General features: G+C 41.9%; 2 protein-coding genes and 2 long non-coding RNA genes across 4 annotated transcripts in view; all 4 read left to right on the top strand.

Moving 5' to 3' along the window:
- The first annotated feature begins 530 nt into the window (after positions 1–530).
- LOC134063881 (uncharacterized) lies at positions 531–2,002 on the top strand. Its single transcript, XR_009936209.1, has 3 exons — positions 531–664; positions 1,018–1,306; positions 1,894–2,002. It is a non-coding gene; the product is annotated as an uncharacterized LOC134063881 (long non-coding RNA).
- A 10,028-nt stretch (positions 2,003–12,030) lies between these two features.
- Positions 12,031–14,217, top strand: LOC134064327 (uncharacterized). The gene is made up of 3 exons (XR_009936279.1): positions 12,031–12,109; positions 12,939–13,366; positions 14,108–14,217. It is a non-coding gene; the product is annotated as an uncharacterized LOC134064327 (long non-coding RNA).
- A 1,818-nt stretch (positions 14,218–16,035) lies between these two features.
- Positions 16,036–18,786, top strand: LOC134064407 (multimerin-2-like). Its single transcript, XM_062520323.1, has 3 exons — positions 16,036–16,182; positions 17,496–18,129; positions 18,509–18,786. Exons 1-3 carry the CDS (start codon positions 16,036–16,038, stop codon positions 18,784–18,786), a joined length of 1,059 nt encoding a protein of 352 aa, XP_062376307.1.
- A 1,224-nt stretch (positions 18,787–20,010) lies between these two features.
- Positions 20,011–22,129, top strand: part of LOC134064406 (uncharacterized) — a 2,420-nt gene continuing 301 nt past the window's right edge. Inside the window, exons 1-3 of the mRNA XM_062520322.1 lie at positions 20,011–20,443; positions 20,759–20,953; positions 21,366–22,129. The exon at positions 21,366–22,129 is cut by the window's right edge and continues 301 nt beyond it. Of these exons, the coding sequence (XP_062376306.1) occupies positions 20,011–20,443; positions 20,759–20,953; positions 21,366–21,649 (912 nt within the window). The 3' untranslated portion in view covers positions 21,650–22,129. The remainder of the gene's footprint in view (positions 20,444–20,758; positions 20,954–21,365) is intronic.

Here is a 22,129-nt window from a genome sequence, read left to right as displayed (position 1 = left end):
AGTTGAAATTGGTGAATGTACTCTTTTGAGGGGTGGATAAACTCAAATGAGAGGTGGATAAACTCTATATCTGAAATTTCAGAGGTGGATAAACTGTGTTTACTTGCGTTAAGCCTCCACTATATCCCTGAATATAACAATAGGCCAAATCCCAAAATCACATCATCTGGTAATTGACAAGGTATAAAATGAAAGCATGTTGAGTTCAAGCTCAGCTGAAATGTTCCCAACTGGTTTTCTATGTTACATTTAGTCCTAGATTCCAATAGAGCTTGGGGCCCTGGGACATGTTATATGATGATGGTTGTGTGGACATGGGTTGGGCATTCATGCTGACTTATTCTCTCTAGAAAGGGGCACCATCGAGAGCATCCTCACCAACTGTGTCACAATATGGTACAGCAATTGCTCTTCTTCTGCTTCTCTCGCACACACACACACACACACACACACACACACACACACACACACACACACACACACACACACACACACACACCTACAGAGAGGTGGGAGCAGAGAGATGAGAGATGAGGGGGCTATTTAAGGGCAGCTGGGGGGACGAAGTTTCCATTCTGTTGTTGGGACGACACTGCTGTTCCTTCTGAAGGCACCATGAAGCTCACCATCGCCATCACCATCTGCGCTCTACTTTACTTCTTTGGTAAATACTCTTGCGCTCTGCCTTTCTATCTTACTTTTTTTTTTTACCATTTTTTCCTTTTTTCCTAGTTTTAATTTTATATATGACAAGCAATATACAATTGATGCAATATATTTTTTGTGAATTATTGTAAATAATTATTCTCTCACACATACACAATAGAAATATACGAAATAGTTGTGGATCATGGCATTGTCATAACTGTAATGATAAAAAAATAATGTGAAGAAGGTGCTGCTCCTGAAGGCTGTTTTATAAAGAACTGAACCTCTCTCTCTCTCTCTCTCTCTCTCTCTCTCTCTCTTATTTTCTCTCACATCTCCCTCACCCCAACTCCTCTCATTGCAAAACAGGTCCTGCTTTAGGCCAGAATACCAATAGCGGAGGTTTCCAAAACAGCGGAAGCATGAATATGGGTCGACTGAGGCGTGACAATTCGAACAGCGGAAATTTCGGAAACAGCGGAAGCATGAATATGGGTCGACTGAGGCGTGACAATACCAATAGCGGAAATTTCGGAAACAGCGGAAGCATGAATATGGGTCGACTGAGGCGTGACAATTCGAATAGCGGAAATTTCGGAAACAGCGGAAGTATGAATATGGGTTGACTGAGGCCTACCTCTACCAACTGGAAATGCAGGTATTTGAATTTACAATTTCCGTTCATAATCAGGTGTATTGTCACAACAAAGAAGGGCTATTCATTGTTTTTCTGTTGCCTGATGTGGTTATGTGCCTGTGAATATGTGTTTATATATATGACGTGTGTATGTCATACTGTATAGATGTATGCAATTGTATATAGGCTACAGTAGCCTATGTGTGTGAGTGATTACACTGTATTTGTGTGTATATTTGTTTACATATGTGGCAAGTAGCTGTATAATAAGCGGGATAATGTATAGAACGCAGGTCATTATCGGGAAAATAAGGACCTTCAGGGCGAAACAAGACCGGTTCGCCCTGTCGGTCCTTATTTCCCGATAATGACCAGCGTTCTATACATTATTACTTACATAATGATAGGCAGCGGGTGAAGTAGTTGTAGATACACCTCCCTCTGTATGCCTTGAGGGACGTGTGAGTGACAGACACTAGCCTCGTTATTGCAGGTACCAGCCAAAGCAGATGCAGTCTAAATCATGGCGTCTAAACAACATGCAGGTGACATACAGTATGTGCATATGTACGGTATGTGTATTGTACTGCACTCTTCTCTCTGTTTAGGATTGCTGATGACGGGGAGCAGAGCTGCAGAGCTACGGTCCACAGTTGGTCCACAGTTGGTCAGGAAGACTCCAGAGTCACTTTGACACAATAAAGAATTTCAGCATCACTTCTCCTGTGTTGTTGTTGCTTGCTTATTCCTTTGGCTGCCACTCTTGAGCCAAAGTGACACACATCTCAATTGTTGCAAGGAACAGTTTCCCCAGAGCAAGTCAGACCTAAGTGCCTTGATTAAGGGTACTACGGTGGCTGTTGCGAATTGAACGCACAACTTTTCTGGGCGCGGCATGCTAACCCAGCTCCTTAACCACTGTGCTATCACCACCCTACTGAGTTCACATATGCCTCAAATGGAAAAGTACCTTACACAGTCACAGTGACATCACGGTCTCTTTTCTTGTTCTCTCTCTCTCTCTCTCTCTCTCTCTCTCTCTCAAAAACACACACACTGAAAATATTATTTGCTAAAGTGAAATACCACGAGACTAACAGACTATAACTAAATTAAAATGGCTTCGCTTGCAGGCTTGGTAAGGCATGGGCAACAAGAGGAGAAGTCCACATGTGGCTATATAATGACTAAATGATGTTTAGGAATTCTGGGAAAAGTCAGCATTGACAAAAATGTACAAAAAACACAAACACATACAGCAAACATGTCCTCATATGCGCTAGCTGCCTGTCTCCTGAACACGGTCTGTAGACAGCCCAGACTGCACAAACGACAACGAAAACAAACTGGTGCAACAGCCTGCACGACTACATATCAGTGTGCCAGCCAATCACCATCTGGAGCAAGCCCAATAATAAAAAGTAAAAATGAGATGTGGAAGACTGTTCTGACAGAGTGAGTTACGTTACCAGGAATAAACAAAATGACATACTGCCAAAAACAACACTTGGAAGAGTCAGTGGAGATGACATCACATCATGTAGCAGAATATTTCACTGCAAGAAAAGTACATAGGGATTGTCCGTACGTCCTGCTGTGTTGGACGGGGACGTATCCTGCAGGACTTAATATGTAAGGGATAATGTATTGAACACCAGTCATTATCGGGATTATGTCCCGACAGGGCGAACCGGACCCCGATGCGCAGCAGGGCTTAATATAGCAACAGTACTTATATTCATATAGGCCAGCAACCCCTGCATACACATGTTTTTAGGAACCTGCCTGGCCACACACACACACACACACACACACCACCATAGTCACTCCTAAGATATTTTTTAAGAAGTTTTTTTTTTCAGATGAGAAAAGTTTGGATTGCCCAGACCGTATGGGTGAAAAAGCCCAACACGTGCATATAGACACACACACAAACACACACACACACACACACACACACACACACACCACATACACTCAAGACATCTTTCAGGATATGGGTGATCAGCAGCCCGATGTCCCTTCCCTGAAACAGGAGCACTTCAGCAACAAGTAAACATGGACACGACAACTCACTGCTATACAATTTAACAGCTAGACTCCCCTTTGTGCAAGAGGAGAATCATATGGTGAGAGACAATGCACCTAACACCAATAACATCCAAAGAACATAATCTTGGAGTTTATTTTATGTTATTTCCAATTGCAATTATTCAACAGCAGAGGGAGACAAATGCTGCTCCGTGAGTTCTGTTAGTCTCCAGGGAAGGAAAGGGCTTTCTCACCTGGCCTGCTGAGGAGGAAATCTTACAGTGATTCTGGACGCTCTAAACTCAAGGACAGCTGTAGTTCATTTATGAGCATTTAGTTCATTTATGATATTACACTTTTGCTCTGACTGTGAATGAAATAGCCTTTTTCTCCACACACACACACACACACACACACACACACACTCTCTCTCTCTCTCTCTCTCTCTCTCTCTCTCTCACCACCTTGTCACTCCTTGGATATCTATTAGGATATAATGTGTGTGTGATTGCAAGGGGCAGGCATATTGTACCCAGTAGCCTAGTACCTGTGCTTAAAACAGGAACACTTCACTAAACAAGGAAATAAAACACAGTCCTTCTCAGTTTACAGGTCTGTAGGCCTAAGCAGTAAGCACACTGTCATTCATCACCAATATCTATAATATTGTATCTAAAAAATAAGTGTATAGCCTATTTGATGTCTTACTAGCTGATACATTTGCTGATATCAATACACCGTATGGATCATGATGAGTACTGGAACCATTTTTCTCCACTTCAAGCACTGGAGTGTACACTTCCAGCACACATCCACACATGTACACACAGGCATTTATTCACACCCTCATATGTCCTGATATGTATAGTATACAGTATATGCACATCATGTGCCTGTGTATATGTGTGTGTGTGTGTGTGTGTGTGTGTGACGTGAGAGAGGGATCAATGCTTTGAAAAAGCATGATTGCTTCTTCCTCAACCTCAAGGATTGCTAGATGAAGGGATGAATCAGTGATGTGTGAATGTATCAATCTGAATTTATGAATATTGTGACCAGCCTAAGTATGAATACACTGGATTAATACATTCATTAAATTGATGGACTTGTTTTCTCACTGTACATGGTCAGATTGGTGGTCTAAACGTTTGTCTCCACTTTCAGTAACGGTATGTGAGGATGATTGTGACACGAGGCCAGAGCTCTTTCACAATTGTCAAACGTTTGAGCTATATCATGAGGCTTGCAGATGTTCAGAAGCTTGCAGAGTTTCGGTCTATTATCTCCTTTGCATGACTTTCCATTAGAGATGTGCATGCCATGTTAATAGATAAGGTTATTGTGTAATTCCCAATCCAGCAGAACAAAGAATTGAACTATAGCATTATTGAAATAACTTGTCGCCTAAAAAGGGAAATATGTGAATCAGTCTTTGAATACAGTACCTTGGACAATATGTAAAAATGTATCTGATTCCAATGTCCAGAGTGCAACTGACTAACTTTAGTGAGAGAATGTTCTACAAAAGATATAAAAGACATGTGAATGATTGACAAATTAAATCACAATGATATAAACAAATGTATTACCTTGTGTCATCAGTAAGGTTACTGGAACTGTACAATAGAAATGCATGTTTACAGGCCTGGCTAAGCATGGTAACATGAGGATGGAGGCAACTATACAGATTTCAACATGACATAAATAACCAGGGATGTAGTGGTAAAATAAGAGCTGGGTAAACTATGAATTCTGTGATCTTAAGGTGGACTGCGCCATGTGGCATCAGATATTTTCAAAAAGCATTCAGAATATGTTTGATGATGCTGGAGGTTGTTTATATCAATACCAGTGGTAAATGGTTCCTAGAGTGTTGATGTGGGTAATACCAATACAGTGTGATTTTTGAATGTTAAAAGTTGAAATAGGTGAATATACTCTTTTGAGGGGTGGAAAAACTCGAATGAGAGGTGGATAAACTCTATATCTGAAATTATATAGGTGTATATAATAGGTGGATAAACTGTGTTTACTTGTGTTAAGCCTCCACTACATCCCTGAATATAACAATAGGCCAAATCCCAAAATAACATAATCTGGTAATTGACAAGGTAAAAAATGAAAGCATGTTCAATTCAAGCTCAGCTGTAATGTTCCCAACTGGTTTTCTATGTTACATTTAGTCCTAGATTCCAATAGAGCTTGGGGCCCTGGGACATGTTATATGTTGATGGTAGTGTGGACATGGGGCATTTAGTCCTAGATTCCAATAGAGCTTGGGGCCCTGGGACGTGTTATATGATGATGGTCGTGTGGACATGGGGCATATATGCTGACTTATTCCCTCTTGATAGGGGCACCATCGAGAACATCCTCACCAACTGTGTCACAATATGGTACAGCAATTGCTCTTCTTCTGCTTCTCTCTCTCTCTCTCACACACACACACACACACACTCTCTCTCTCTCTCTCTCTCTCTCTCTCTCTCTCTCTCTCTCTCTCTCTCTCTCTCTCTCTCTCTCTCTCTCACCACCATAGTCACTCCTTGGATATCTATTAGGATATAATGTATGTGTGATTGCAAGGGGCAGGCACATTGTACCCAGCAGCCTAGTACCTGTGCTTAAAACAGGAGCACTTCACTAAACAAGGAAATAAAACACACAATAACTGGGTTTCTCAGTCCTTCTCAGTTTGCAGGTCTGTAGGCCTAAGCAGTAAGCACACTGTCATTCATCACCAATATCTATAATATTGTATCTAAAAAATAAGAATATATAGCCTTTTTGGTTATGGTTATGGTTATGGTTATGGTTATTTAGCAGACGCCTTTGTCCAAAGCGACATACAAATAAATAACAATACAAATTAAATAACAGTGAACAATTACAAAAAGGGAGAATAGCAATATTATCAATAAACAATCAATTAAGTACTAACCTAATGAGAAATAAAACAATGAAATGAGAATTGCAATCAAATACGTCACTCAGTTAATTATAATAATAACTATATAGTATGGTATGGCTAAATTTAAGGACAATAGCAGAATAAATGTCAAATTCTAACAATGGACAAATTGTAATAAAACAATACTATTATACAAACCATAACACATAACAAACGCTCAAAAGACTAAGTGCATATTAAACAAATATGCCTTAAGACCCCTCTTGAAAGATCCAAAACTGTTGCTGGAACGGAGAGCACTGGGCAACTCATTCCACCAACACGGAACCACTGAAGAATAGGATCTACAGTTTGACCTAGCATGAATGGTTTGTCGACATAACAGATGCTCCTCAGAAGATCGCAATGGGCGGTTGGGAATGTACATCTTGATCAAAGAACTGAAGTAGCTAGGAGCAGATCCAGTCAGTGTCCTATAGGCCAGAGTGAGAGATTTAAATTTAATTCTGGCTACTATAGGGAGCCAGTGGAGAGTAACTAGGAGAGGGGTTACATGTGTCCTCTTTGGCTGATTGAAGACCAGTCGTGCTGCAGCATTCTGAATCAACTGTAGTGGTCTTAATACGCAAGCAGGTAGGCCAGCTAACAGGGAATTGCAGTAGTCCAGCTTGGAGATAACCATTGCCTGTACAAGAAGCTGAGTGGAATCTTGTGTCAGATAAGGTCTGATCTTCCTAATGTTGTACAGGGTGTACCGACATGACTTTGCAATTGAGGCAACATGCTCAGAGAAAGTAAGTTGGTCATCAATTATGACACCCAAGTTACGTGCCGATCTAGTTGGAGTCAATGAGGATGAATCAAGCTGGATGTTCATCTGTTGGGGAATGGCTGTTTTTGCTGGAAACACCAAGAGCTCAGTTTTTGAAAGATTAAGCTGAAGGTGCTGATCCTTCATCCAGATTGAAATATCCTTCAGGCATGCAGAGATCCGATGGGAAACACTAGAGTCCTCAGGTGGGAAGGATAGGAAAAGTTGAGTGTCGTCCGCATAGCAATGATATTCAAATCCATGAGAGCGAATAATCCTACCTAAAGAAGTGGTGTAAATAGAGAAAAGGAGGGGCCCTAATACTGACCCTTGAGGGACTCCTGTAGTGAGGTCATGAGACTTTGATATCTGTCCCTGCCAAGACACGCTGAAAGAACGCCCTTTAAAGGGATATTCCGCCATTTTTGGAAATACGCTCATTTTCCACCTTCCCTCGAGCAAAACAATCGATATTTACCTTGTTCCCGTTCATCCAGCCATTCTGTGAGTCTGGCGATACAACTTTTAGCTTCAGCCTAGCATAGATCATTGAATCGGATTAGACCATTAGCTTCTCGCCTGCTAGCTTCATGTTTAAAAGTGACTAATATTTCTGGTAATTTTCCCATTTAAAACGTGTGTCCTCTCAAGTTAGAAAGTGCAATAAGACCAACTGAAAATGAACCCTGCCGTTTTTCTAGGCTGATTTGACATGGAACTACATTCTCATCTGGCGTAATAATCAAGGCAACTTGCAGCTACTGGCACTACTACTGCTTGATGTCTATGGGGACTATTTTCAGATGCTGCGTACGATATCACTGCGCCTATGGTACGTTTGCAAGTTGGCTTGATTATTACGCCAGATGAGAGTGTAGTTCCATGTCGAATCAGCCTAGAAAAACGCCAGGTTTCATTTTCAGTTGGTCTTATTGCACTTTCTAACTTGAGAGGAGATGCGTTTTAAATGGGAAAATTATCAGAAATCTTAGTCACTTTTAAACATGAAGCTAGCAGGCGAGAAGCTAATGGTCTAATCCGATTCAGTGATCTATGCTAGGCTGAAGCTAAAAGTTGTATCGCCAGACTCACAGAATGGCTGGATGAACGGGAACAAGGTAAATATCGATTGTTTTGCTCGAGGGGAGGTGGAAAATGAGCGTATTTCCAAAAATGGCGGAATATCCCTTTAAGGTAAGATTTGAACCAGTCAAGAGCTTTCCCAGAAATTCCCAGTTCATATAGTGTAGAAAGGAGAATGTCATGGTTAACCGTATCAAAGGCTGCAGATAAATCTAACAGAATTAACACTGATGACTGAGCAGAGGACTTGGCTACTCTCAATGCTTCAGTCACAGATAGAAGAGCAGTTTCAGTAGAATGACCACTCTTGAAACCAGACTGCATAGGGTCTAGTAGGTTATTCTGATAGAGGAAGTCACACATTTGCTTGAAGACCACTTTCTCCAAAACCTTTGACAAGAAAGGAAGTAGGGAGACAGGTCTGTAGTTCTTCACATCAGTTGAATTAAGTGTACTTTTCTTCAGCAAAGGTGTAATTCTTGCCTGTTTAAAAGAAGAAGGAACTATTCCAGAACTGAGTGAAGTATTAAATACATGTGTGACTGCCGGTATAATAGCGGGTGCTATAGACTGCAGGAGAGTAGACGGGACAGGATCCAAAGGGCATGTTGTTGGACGGCTTCGCTGAAGCAGTTGAGAGACCGCTTCCTCATCAAGAGGAGAGAAAAAGTCCAATGATGGCATCTTGTTAACACCAGGCAGAGTCCTTCTTACAGGGTCATCAAACTGAGCACTTATCTTAGCAACTTTCTCAGTGAAAAATGTTGCAAAGTCATCTGCTGACAGTGAAGTAGCTGATGGCGGTGGTGGAGGATTGAGAAGAGACTTGAACGTAGAAAAAAGTTTTCTGCTGTCAGTGGCGTTCTCAATCTTACTCTGATAGTATGTTCTTTTTGCAAGTGTGACAGTGGATGAAAAAGATGAAAGCATAGACTGGTATTTACTAAGATCATTTCTATCTCCAGATTTATGCCATTTCCTTTCAGCAGCTCTAAGTTCCTTGCGAACTGAGCGTATACTGTTTGTCAGCCATGGATGGCGAGGTTTAGAACGAGTGGGTCTTGTGGAAAGAGGACATGCTACATTCAGACAGGATGCCAGTGTAGAGCAAAGAGTCTCTGTAGCGTCATTAACCTCAAGTGATGAGAATGAACTCGGAATAGGTAGAGCAGAAGTTACTAATGTTGCAAAATGTTCACTTGAGAGGCTTCTGAGGTTCCGTCGGAATGACATCGTCGGAGCAGGAACTGTAGGGTTATCAAGGAGACGCACAGAGAATCTAATGAAGTAATGATCTGATACATGTAGAGGATTAACCCAAACGTTGTCTACAGTACAGTTACGTAGCAGAATCATATCAAGATCCTTACCAGCCTTGTGAGTAGGATTTTGATGTCTTACTACTAGCTGATACATTGCTGATATCAATACACCGTATGGATCATGATGAGTACTGGCACCATTTTTCTCCACTTCAAGCACTGGAGTGTACACTTCCAGCACACATCCACACATGCATTTATTCACACCCTCATATGTCCTGATATGTATAGTATACATATATGCACATCACATGTGCCTGTGTGTACAGTATGTGTGTGTGAGAGAGGGATCAATGCTTTAAAAAAGCACGATGGTTTCTTCCTCAACCTCAAGGATTGCTAGATGAAGGGATGAATCAGTGATGTGTGAATGTATCGATCTGAATGTATGAGTATTGTGACCAGCAAGTATGAATACACTGGATTAATATGAATAAATGAAATTGATGGACTTGTTTTCTCACTGTACATTTTAGACTCTGTGTTTTTTGTTGCCTTTGCTCAACTGTACTTCACCTTACAGCTCTGCATGTGGTACTGATAGATAAGGCCACTTGTGTCATTGTGTGTCACTCACAGACACAAGAGAGGGTAGCTTCTTTATCGGTTTCGTACCGCAAATCAGCACATGTGCATGTGCGTGTGTCTGTGTGCTTAAACATGTAGAAAATTACATTTCAGTCATCCTCTACCGGCAGCCCTTCACTCAACAACAAAATCTACAGTTCAAATGTGTACAGTCAAATATACACATACAGTATATGCTGATATCGATACACCGTAGGATCATGATGAGTACCGGCACCATTTTTCTCCACTTCAAGCACTGGAGTGTACACTTCCAGCACACATCCACACATGTACACACATGCATTTATTCACACCCTCATATGTCCTGATATGTACAGTATACAGTATATGCACATCATATGTGCCTGTGTATATGTGTGTGTGTGTGTGTGTGTGACGTGAGAGAGGGATCAATGCTTTGAAAAAGCATGATTGCTTCTTCCTCAACCTCAAGGATTGCTAGATGAAGGGATGAATCAGTGATGTGTGAATGTATCAATCTGAATTTATGAATATTGTGACCAGCCTAAGTATGAATACACTGGATTAATACATTCATTAAATTGATGGACTTGTTTTCTCACTGTACATGGTCATATTGGTGGTCTAAACGTTTGTCTCCACTTTCAGTAACGGTATGTGAGGATGATTGTGACATGAGGCCAGAGCTCTTTCACAATTGTCAAACGTTTGAGCTATATCATGAGGCTTGCAGATGTTCAGAAGCTTGCAGAGTTTCGGTCTATTATCTCCTTTGCTTGACTTTCCATTAGAGATGTGCATGCCATGCTAATAGATAAGGTTATTGTGTAATTCCCAATCCAGCAGAACAAAGAATTGAACTATAGCATTATTGAAATAACTTGTCGCCTAAAAAGGGAAATATGTGAATCAGTCTTTGAATAGTTTGGACAATATGCAAAAATGTATCTGATTCCAATGTCCAGAGTGCAACTGACTAACTTTAGTGAGAGAATGTTCTACAAGAGATATAAAAGACATGTGAATGATTGACAAATTAAATCACAATGATATGAACAAATGTATTACCTTGTGTCATCAGTAAGGTTACTGGAACTGTACAATAGAAATGCATGTTTACAGGCCTGGCTAAGCATGGTAACATGAGGATGGAGGCAACTATACAGATTTCAACATGACATAAATAACCAGGGATGTAGTGGTAAAATAAGAGCTGGGTAAACTATGAATTCTGTGATCTTAAGGTGGAATGCGCCATGTGGTATCAGATATTTTTAAAAAGCATTCAGAATGTGTTTGATGATGCTGGAGGTTGTTTATATCAATACCAGTGGTAAATGGTTCCTAGAATATTGATGAGTGAACAAATTGTGAATGTGGGTAATACCAATACAATGTGATTTTTGAATGTTAAAAGTTGAAATTGGTGAATATACTCTTTTGAGGGGTGGAAAAACTCGAATGAGAGGTGGATAAACTCTACATCTGAAATGTCAGAGGTGGATAAACTGTGTTTACTTGCGTTAAGCCTCCACTACATCCCTGAATATAACAATAGGCCAAATCCCAAAGTCACATCATCTGGTAATTGACAAGGTATACTGTAAAATGAAAGCATGTTGAATTCAAGCTCAGTTGTAATGTTCCCAACTGGTTTTCTATGTTACATTTAGTCCTAGATTCCAATAGAGCTAGGGGCCCTGGGACGTGTTATATGTTGATGAGTGTGGACATGGGGCATTTATGCTGACGTATTCTCTCTAGATAGGGGCACCATTGAGAACATCCTCACCAACTGTGTCACAATATGGTACAGCAATTGCTCTTCTTCTGCTTCTCTCGCACACACACACTCACACTCACACTCACACACACACACACACACACACACACACACACACACACACACACACACACACACACAGACACAGACACAGACACACACACGCCTACAGAGGGGTGGGAGCAGAAAGATGAGAGATGAGGAGGCTATTTAAGGGCAGTTGGGGGGACGAAGTTTCCATACTTTTGTTGGGACGACACTGCTGTTCCTTCTGAAGGCACCATGAAGCTCACCATCGCCATCACCATCTGCGCTCTACTTTACTTCTTTGGTAAATACTCTTGCGCTCTGCCTTTCTATCTTACTTTTTTTTTTTTTTTACCATTTTTTCCTTTTTTCCTAGTTTTAATTTTATATACAGTGCCCTCCAAAAGTATTGGAACACATGTTTAAAGTTAAATATAAAGTAATCTTTTGGACATTGATCTTAATGCCTTAAATGAAACAATGAGGAAATATTCAACCTTTAATGACATAAATTTTCTTCGTGAATGAATAATGTATTATAAATAAATAAATGTTTTCCTTAAAATATAGGGTGTCATAAGTATTGGAACGCCCATGTTAATTTCCCATAGAGGATTTTTATTTTTATTTTTAAAGGCCAGTTATTTAATGGATCCAGGACACTATGCACCCTGATAAAATCTCCTTGGCCTTTGGAATTTAAATAACCCTACATCAACACTATACCCTTCACCATACTAAGAGTTTGGCATGCTTACAGTAATATCAGTTATTAGCTGAATTGCATTGAGCTCAATGAGAATGAAACCAGCTAATTAGCTAACAGCTAACTGATTAGTATGGTGAAGGGTATAGTGTTGATGTAAGGTTATTTTAATTCCAAAGGCCAAAGGGATTTTATCGGGATGCATAGTGTCCTGGATACACAATAGAAATACACGAAATAGTTGTGGATCATGGCATTGTCATAACTGTAATGATAAAGAAGTAATGTGAAGAAGGTGCTGCTCCTGAAGGCTGTTTTATAAAGAACTGAACCTCTCTCTCTCTCTCTCTCTCTCTCTCTCTCTCTCTCTCTCTCTCTTATTTTCTCTCACATCTCCCTCCCCCCAACTCCTCTCATTGCAAAACAGGTCCTGCTTTCGGCCAGAATACCAATTGCGGAGGTTTCCATAACAGCGGAAACATGAATATGGGTCGACTGAGGCGTGACAATTCGAATAGCGGAAATTTCCAAAACACCGGAAGCATGAATATGGGTCGACTGAGGCGTGACAATTCGAATAGCGGAAATTTCCAAAACACCGGAAGCATGAATATGGGTCGACTGAGGCGTGACAATTCGAATAGCGGAAATTTCCAAAACACCGGAAGCATGAATATGGGTCGACTGAGGCGTGACAATTCGAATAGCGGAAATTTCCAAAACAGCGGAAGCATGAATATGGGTCGACTGAGGCGTGACAATTCAAATAGCGGAAATTTCGGAAACAGCGGAAGTATGAATATGGGTTGACTGAGGCCTACCTGTGAACCAACTGGAAATACAATCGACCCAAAAGTAAATGTCCACTCCTTTTGATTTTTTTACACCTAACACCTTGTCACCTGTACTATTCTGTAGCATCCAACATGTTAATAATGTGTTATAAACTACAGCAGAATGGGGAATGAAAAATGGCAGGTATTTGAATTTTCAATTTCCATTCATAAGCACAGTAATACAATCATGTGTATTGTCACAACAAAGAAGGGCTATTCATTGTTTTTCGGTTGCCTGATGTGCCTGTGTATATATGCTTATATATGTGACGTGTGTATGTCATTATACTGTATAGATGTATGCAATTGTATATACAGTATGTGTGTGAGTGATTACACTGTATTTGTGTGTTTATTTGTTTACATATGTGGCAAGTAGCCGTATAATAAGCGGGATAATGTACAGAACGCAGGTCATTATCGGGAAAATAAGGACCTTCAGGGCTAAACAAGACCCCTCCGCTTCGCGTCGGGGTCCGGTTTGCCCTGTCGGTCCTTATTTCCCGATAATGATCAGCGTTCTATACATTATCCCTTACATAATGGTAGGCAGCGGGTGACGTAGTTGTGTAATGCGTAGATACTGTGCGCCTCCCTCTGTATGCCTTGAGGGACGTGCGAGTGACAGACACTAGCCTCGTTATTGCAGGTACCAGCCAGAGCAGATGCAGGCTAAACCATGGCGTCTAAACAACATGCAGGTGACATACAGTACGTTCATATCATATGTGTATAATACAGCACTCTTTTCTCTGTTCAGAATGGCTGATGACGGGGAGCAGAGCTGCAGAGCTACGGTCCACCGTTGGTCCACAGTTGGTCAGGAAGACTCCAGAGTCACTTTGAGACAATAAAGAATTTCAGCATCACTTCTCCTGTGTCGTTGTTGCTTGCTTATTCCTTTGGCTGCCACTCTTGAGCCAAAGTGACACACATCTCATTTGTTGCAAGGATCAGTTTCCCCAGAGCAAGTCAGACCTAAGTGCCTTGATTAAGGGTACTACGGTGGCTGTTGCGAATTGAACGCACAACTTTTCTGGGCGCGGCATGCTAACCCAGCTCCTTAACCACTGTGCTATCACCACCCTACTGAGTTCACATACGCCTCAAATGGAAAAGTACCTTACACAGTCACAGGACACACTAGTCACAGTGACATCACGGTCTCTTTTATTGTTCTCTCTCTCTCTCTCTCTCTCTCTCTCTCTCTCTCTCTCTCAAAAACACACACACTGAAAATATTATTTGATAAACACCACGAGACTAACAGACTATAACTAAAGTAAAATGGTTTCGCTTTCAGGCTTGGTAGAAGGCATGGGCAACAAGAGGAGAAGTCCACATGTAGCTACAGTATAATGACTAAATGATGTTTAGGAATTCTGGGGAAAAAAACACATACAGCAAACATGTCCTCATATGCGCTAGCTGCCTGTCCCCTGAACACAGTCTGTAGACAGCCCAGACTGCACAAACGACAACGAAAACAAACTGGTGCAACGGCCTGCACGACTACACATATCAGTGTGTCAGCCAATAACCACCTGGAGCAAGCCCACTGATGGAAGACTGTGGAAGACTGTTCTGACAGAGTGAATTACGTTACCAGGAATAAACAAAATGACATAATGCCATAAACAACACTTGGAAGAGTCAGTGGAGATGACATCACATTATGTAGCAGAATATTTCACGGCAAGAAAATGTGTATCTGGAAGGACATAGGAATTGTCCGTACGTCCTGCTGTGTTGGACGGGGGTGTACATTATGTATCCTGCAGGACTTAATATGTAAGGGATAATGTACAGAACACCAGTCATTATCGGGAAATAGGTCCCGACTGGGCGAACCGGACCCCGATGCGCAGCAGGACTTACAGTAATATAATAGTACTTACAGTATATTCATATAGGCCAGCAACACCTGCATACACATGTGTTTAGGAACCTACCGGGCCACAGGAGTTAGATTCTGGCTTGGCTGTTGAAGTTGCAGACACTACTGAATGGGTGCTGGGCACTGAAGCCACTAAAGGATGTTTTTAGGTGGTAGCACAATATCAATAGTAATTGGCTGAATGTGGTTCAGGCAAGTAACTATAACAGTACAGACAGAGACAGTGTAGCAATGAGTGCAGTGATACATGGTGCTGTGGTGTGGGGTTCAGCATGGGGGAAGAAGAAGCTCTACTCTAGCTGACCCTGCTGCTGCTGTGATGTTCTACTCTACCTGACCCTGCTGCTGCGGTGGTGTGGAGTTCAGCATTAGGGAGGAAGAAGCTCTACTCTAGCTGACCCTGCTGCTGCTGTGGTGTGGGGTTCACCGTTCAGCATCGGGGAGGAAGAAGCTCTACTCTAGCTGACCCTGCTGCTGTGCTGTGATGTGTTCAGCATGGGGGAGGAAGAAGCTCTAGCTGGTGCTGTAGTGGAGTTCAGCATGGGGGAGGAAGAAGCTCTAGCTGGTGCTGTAGTGGAGTTCAGCATGGGGTAGGAAGAAGCTCTACTCTAGCTGACCCTGCTGCTGCTGTGATGTGTTCAGCATGGGGTAGGAAGAAGCTCTAGCTGGTGCTGTAGTGGAGTTCAGCATGGGGGAGGAAGAAGCTCTACTCTAGCTGACCCTGCTGCTGCTGTGATGTGTTCAGCATGGGGTAGGAAGAAGCTCTAGCTGGTGCTGTAGTGGAGTTCAGCATGGGGGAGGAAGAAGCTCTACTCTACCTGACCCTGCTGCTGTGGTGTGGTGTGGAGTTCAGCATCAGGGAGGAAGAAGCTCTACTCTACCTGACCCTGCTGGTGCAGGAGCGCAGGCTTCTGCAACACCTGCCAGATGGGAGGAGAGTAAGCTCATGCATGGTCAGGAATAAGTCTTTCTTGGGGTAACAAATGGTATAACTGTAAGGTTTCAACATCACACCTTATCCAAATGACGTACGTTAGGCATTGATGAACTGACTGTGTTTACAGTATGACAAGAAACATACAAAACAGAGATTTCATTCAGTCACTTCAGGAAGAATAGCAGGAGCACCCTGAGGCCTACCCATGCCCTTGGCACCTTGGCACTTCAACCCAGAGGCCTACACATGCCCATAGGCACCTTGGCACTTCAACCTTGGCACGTTTTTCATGCACGTGTTTAACAAACCCAGTGTCCCATCCCAGAATCAGGAGCCCTTTACTAAACAACAAGGAAACATGGATAATACCACCCACATACACACCTTCATTTATGAGTGTGATGGAAGTTAATCTTTGGTCATAGTAAAACTGCAGATATGAGCGTATTGACACCTTATCACCTGCCTTTGTCATAACTAACCAATAACACAAGTTAACACAAACATAAGTGGCACAAAAGAAAATAATGTCATATTCACACACTGTGTTGTTATTGGGAGCATGTAGGTATCCCTACATATACATGTTCCTACCTCAATTGACTCTTAACAGTAACAAGTTTAACCCTTAAATGGGTCTTAGACTTAGACTTAGAAAACCTTAATGTCCTCGAGAGGCCATTTGTTGTGCAGTACAGGCATGTTAACACATAATCCACAACACAGACATTGCACCAGACATCTAATCACATAAACACACATCAATAAATAGAATACAGTTAAAAAAAAAAAAAAAAAAAAAACAATGTGGGTCTGGCCAATCACCCGTGTTTCTCTTTTCTGCACTAGCCTGCCCCTCTAGTCTGTTTAGGAGAGGCCAGCTGTTACACAAACAGCACTCATTTACTCCTGTGTTTAACTGCCCAAGCAGCATACCCTAACCAGGGTAGCTTTGCAATGATCACTAAAGGGCAGATCATCCTCTTCCTTAGAGGGTTGAAGATGATTTTATGGTGATTTATGGTGACATTAGCACAACTTTGACCAATAACACACGCCTGAGCTGCTTTCAACAACATGTCACATGGCTTACATCTCACGTGTGCATCCTTTACGACTGTGTTTGTCTGATGAATATCTGCATGTCCCAAGGACACCACTTGGTAATATGTAGCCAGGTCACAGTATATATGTCTGAGAGCTACAGCAATAAGAGTCAGTACACAAAAGAAGACAGAAGAATTGTCCAGTTTCATCATGAAGACTTGTGGAGCTCTACTGGTGCTGCTGTGCTGCTGTTTGGCTGAGACACAGCCTAGAGGAGACACCATCAGTGACAATGACATCACTCACCAGGGCCACTATGGTGAAGCAGAGACCAGAGAAAATGAGGTTATGGGTGCAGCGCAGAGGACTGAAGATGCAGCCACAGCCTCCACCCAACAGACCTGCCAGCCTGACATCCACACTGTGCTGAGAGAGATGAGCGTTCTGATAACGGAGCAGAGAGTGGAGCTCAGTCACACTAAGACACAAATGGAGGCCATGAAGAAGAAAGCAGAGACTATGGAGACCAGACTGAGAACAAGCGAGAAGAAAGCAGAGACTATGGAGACCAGACTCAGAGCCAGTGAGAAGAAAGCAGAGACTATGGAGACCAGACTGAAAGCCAGTGAGAAGACAGTCGAGGAGCAGAGAGCTGTTATTCAGGAGCTGAAGGAGAAGCAGGAGGAGCAGGCAGCAGCTGTGAGAGCCGTAGGAGGCAGTGTGAACATCACGGGGAGTCAGGTGGAGGAGCTGAGGAGGGAGAGAGAGCAGAGGAGGGTGGCCTTCTCTGCCTCACTGCTGGCATCTGGTGTTGGAAATACAGGACCCTTTTCTGCTGCAACTACTCTGGTCTACAAGTATGTCTTCACCAATGTCGGAAATGCCTACAATCCAAACACAGGTACGAGACCAATTACTTATGTTAACTGGTGCTATTGGCTGTATGTAAATTCGATTTTATAAAAGGGGACATACCCCCTCATGTTCAGTCTGGACTTCAGTTTTACACAGTAACCTCAGATAATGTGAAGTTTATTGATGTCATTGTAAGTCACTTTGGACAGAAGCATCTGCTATACATGTACTATATACTGTGTCAGCCACAAAAAAGTGTTTTGTGTATGTAAGGCTTTCATATGATCATCTTAGCTGATGATGTATCCTATATGAAAACAATGTGTGTCAAAAAATGAGTGCTACATCATCTACTATTGAAATATATATATATATATTATTGTTATTTCTCATTTTTCTCTCCTCTGAATGTGTGTCTGTCACAGGGATCTTCATAGCTCCAGTAAGAGGGGTCTACCACTTTGTTGTGTCTATTTATGGAGCTTCCCCAACAACATCAGCACTCTCTCTACATAAAAATGGAGAGCATGTTGTCATTGCTATGAGTCAACAATCAAGTGGCAGTGTAGCATCCTCTAATGGAGCCTCTTTGCTGCTGGAGGTGGGAGATGTGGTCTATGTCAAGCTGTGGCCCAACTGTTGGGTGCGTGATAGTTCTAACCGCCACACCACCTTCTCTGGCCACCTGCTCTTCCCAATGTGAGGAGTCAGTCTTGAAAAGAAATGACACAAGGATTGATATTCCGTAAGATATTTGAATACCTTTTTTTCAGTGATGACATTTGTAACAGGACTATTGTTTTCATTCTGTTTAGAATATGACAAACAGTTTGTGTTTTGTTTGTGAGATTGTAATGTACAAATACTGAGAAACGAACAAGAATGGTGTATACAGCATGTCAACCCCCAAAACAAACATACAGTAGAGATAGAGATTTAAGTTCTGGCTTTAGTTATCACTTTACAGAACATCATTATTTATTTTCACTCTGAGTGTTGAAACCCAGTGTCCCATCCCAGAATCAGGAGCCCTTTACTAAACAACAAGGAAACATGGATAATACCACCCACATACACACCTTCATTTATGAGTGTGATGGAATTTAATCTTTGATCATAGTAAAACTGCAGATATGAGCTTATTGACACCTTATCACCTGCCTTTGTCATAACTAACCAATAACACATGTCAACACAAACATAAGTGGCACAAAAGAAAATAATTTCATATTCACACACTGTGTTGTTATTGGGAGCAGGTATCCCTACATATACATGTTCCTACCTCTATTGACTCTAACAGTAACAAGTTTAACCCTTAAATGGGTCTTAGACTTAGAAAACTTTAATGTCCTCGAGAGGCCATTTGTTGTGCAGTACAGGCATGTTAGCACATAATCCACAACACAACCATTGCACCAGACATCTAATCACATAAACACACATCAATAAATAGAATACAGTTAAAAAAGCAAAAACAATGTGGGTCTGGCCAATCACACGTGTTTCTCTTTTCTGCACTAGCCTGCCCCTCTAGTCTGGTTAGGAGAGGCCAGCTGTTACACAAACAGCACTCATTTACTCCTGTGTTTAACTGCCCAAGCAGCATACCCTAACCAGGGTAGCTTTGCAATGATCACTAAAGGGCAGATCATCCTCTTCCTTAGAGGGTTGAAGATGATTTTATGGTGATTTATGGTGACAGTAGCACAACTTTGACCTATAACACACGCCTGAGCTGCTTTCAACAACATGTCACATGGCTTACATCTCACGTGTGCATCCTTTACGACTGTGTTTGTTTGATGAATATCTGCATGTCCCAAGGACACCACTTGGTAATATGTAGCCAGGTCACAGTATATATGTTTGAGAACAAGAGCAATCCAAATCAATACACCATTAGAAGACAGAAGGCAGTTTCATCATGAAGACTTGTGGAGCTCTACTGGTGCTGCTGTGCTGCTGTTTGGCTGAGACACAGCTTACAGGAGACACCACCAGTGACAATGACATCACTCACCAGGGCCACTATGGTGAAGCAGAGACCACAGAAAATGAAGTCATGAGTGCAGCACAGACAACTGAAGATGCAGACACAGCCTCCATCCAACAAACCTGCCAGCCTGACGTCCACACTGTGCTGAGGGAGATGAGCGCTCTGGTGGTGGAGCAGAGAGTGGAGCTCAGACACACCAAGACACAAATGGACGCCATGGAGACCAGACTGAGAGTCAGTGAGATGACAGTAGAGGAGCAGAGAGTGGAGCTCAGACACACCAAGACACAAATGGAGGCTGTGGAGACCCGATTGAGAACTAGTGAGAGACTAGTGGAACTACTAAGAAGTGAAAATGAAGGTATGGAAAGTTTCTATTACCAAATTCATCTTTGTGGTTCTTTCATATATTAATTATTTGTATGTTATTTGTATGTTTGTATGTTGTATGTTACATTCCATAAAAAAGATAGCAGCATTTGATGTTCACATCACATATAACATATCACACATCACACATCGCACATTGTAATGCGCATCTCTTTTATGGAATGTATTGATTGATGTGTGAAGAAGAATATCCTTATAGGACAATGCACAACCAAGACTCTATCTATGTGTGTGTGTGTGTGTGTGTGTGTGTGTGTGTGTGTGTGTGTGTGTGTGTGGTCCTCAGCTCAGGCAATGAATCTGAACCTCACGGCGAGCCAGGTGGAGGAGCTGAGGAGGGAGACAGAGGAGAGAAGGGTGTCGTTCTCTGCCTCAGTGGTAACATCTGGTGCTGGAAATATAGGACCCTATTCAGCTGCAACTACTCTCATCTACAGAAATGTCATATCCAACATTGGCAACGGCTACAACAAAAACACAGGTAGTTGATTGAGTGTCACTGTTGAACAGTCTGCCTTTGTTAGCAATGCTAATGTAACACCTCTTGGTACATACATGCAGTATAATATATTAAATATGGAACATGGCATGGGAAAGAGATTAGCTAAAACCAGCTCTTTTCTTTGTCCTTTTAGTTCAATATTAACATTTAAAGAGGAACTATGCAGGATCGGCGATTTCGTTTTATGCTTGCATTTTCTCTGCAGAGCTTCCCCGACAGCTTTAGCGTGTATATTTATACATGTATAGGCTATATTTAAATATATAAATTGCAAGCGTGGTTCTTCGTCTCAGACTTCCAGATGTAAACAAGGAGCGATCGTCTCCTGCAGAAAGTTGCATAGGGTCTCTTTAACATTTTCTCTCACTCTCTTATTTTGTTTCTGTCACAGGGGTGTTCACAGCTCCAGTCAGAGGGGTGTACCATTTTGCTGTATCTCTCTTAGGTAACGGTCATGCCTCCACACCCTCAGCAGTCACCCTACATAAAAATGGACAGCATGTTGTCATTGCCTACACTCACACACCAAGCCACTGGACTAGCTCCTCCAACGGAGCTTCTCTGCTGCTGGAGGTGGGAGATGTTGTCTATGTGAACCTGAGGGCCAATGCGTGGGTGTATGATAATACACAACGCTACACCACCTTCTCTGGCCACCTGCTCTTCACCATGTGACAAGTCAGTCCTCTGACTTAAAAAAAATAATGATTCACTGACTCGAGTATTGCAATATTGTGTTTTGTGATACGTTGTTTGCCGATAGGGAAATGTGAGTGCCTTTGCTTATGCTTCATGTCACAGGCACTGTGATACATGCAAAATTGTAACCCCTGAATTGTGCTAAATATGATTTCAACTGATTCTTCCCAGACAAGGAAATGACCTCAGGAATAAGACACCACACATTTGGAAAGAAATGGGAAAGAAAAAAGTAGTTCAGACTGAGCCATAGCAAATACATATACTGTATGTCTGATGGAATGATCACTGTTCTCATTTCTGAATCCTAAATAACTGCTGTTTCATTCTCTAGCACAGATGGCCACATAAGTTATAGAAGGGGAACAAACATTATGAGTTATGATATGATATGTCACATATATTTTTTGTTGTTGTTATTTTCATAGCGTTCACAGGCTATCCAAGTAAAAATAG

The sequence above is a fragment of the Sardina pilchardus genome, chromosome 18 (assembly GCF_963854185.1).
Source record: "Sardina pilchardus chromosome 18, fSarPil1.1, whole genome shotgun sequence".
Classification (NCBI taxonomy): Eukaryota; Metazoa; Chordata; class Actinopteri; order Clupeiformes; family Clupeidae; genus Sardina; species Sardina pilchardus.
This window is presented reverse-complemented; position numbering and strand designations above follow the sequence as displayed.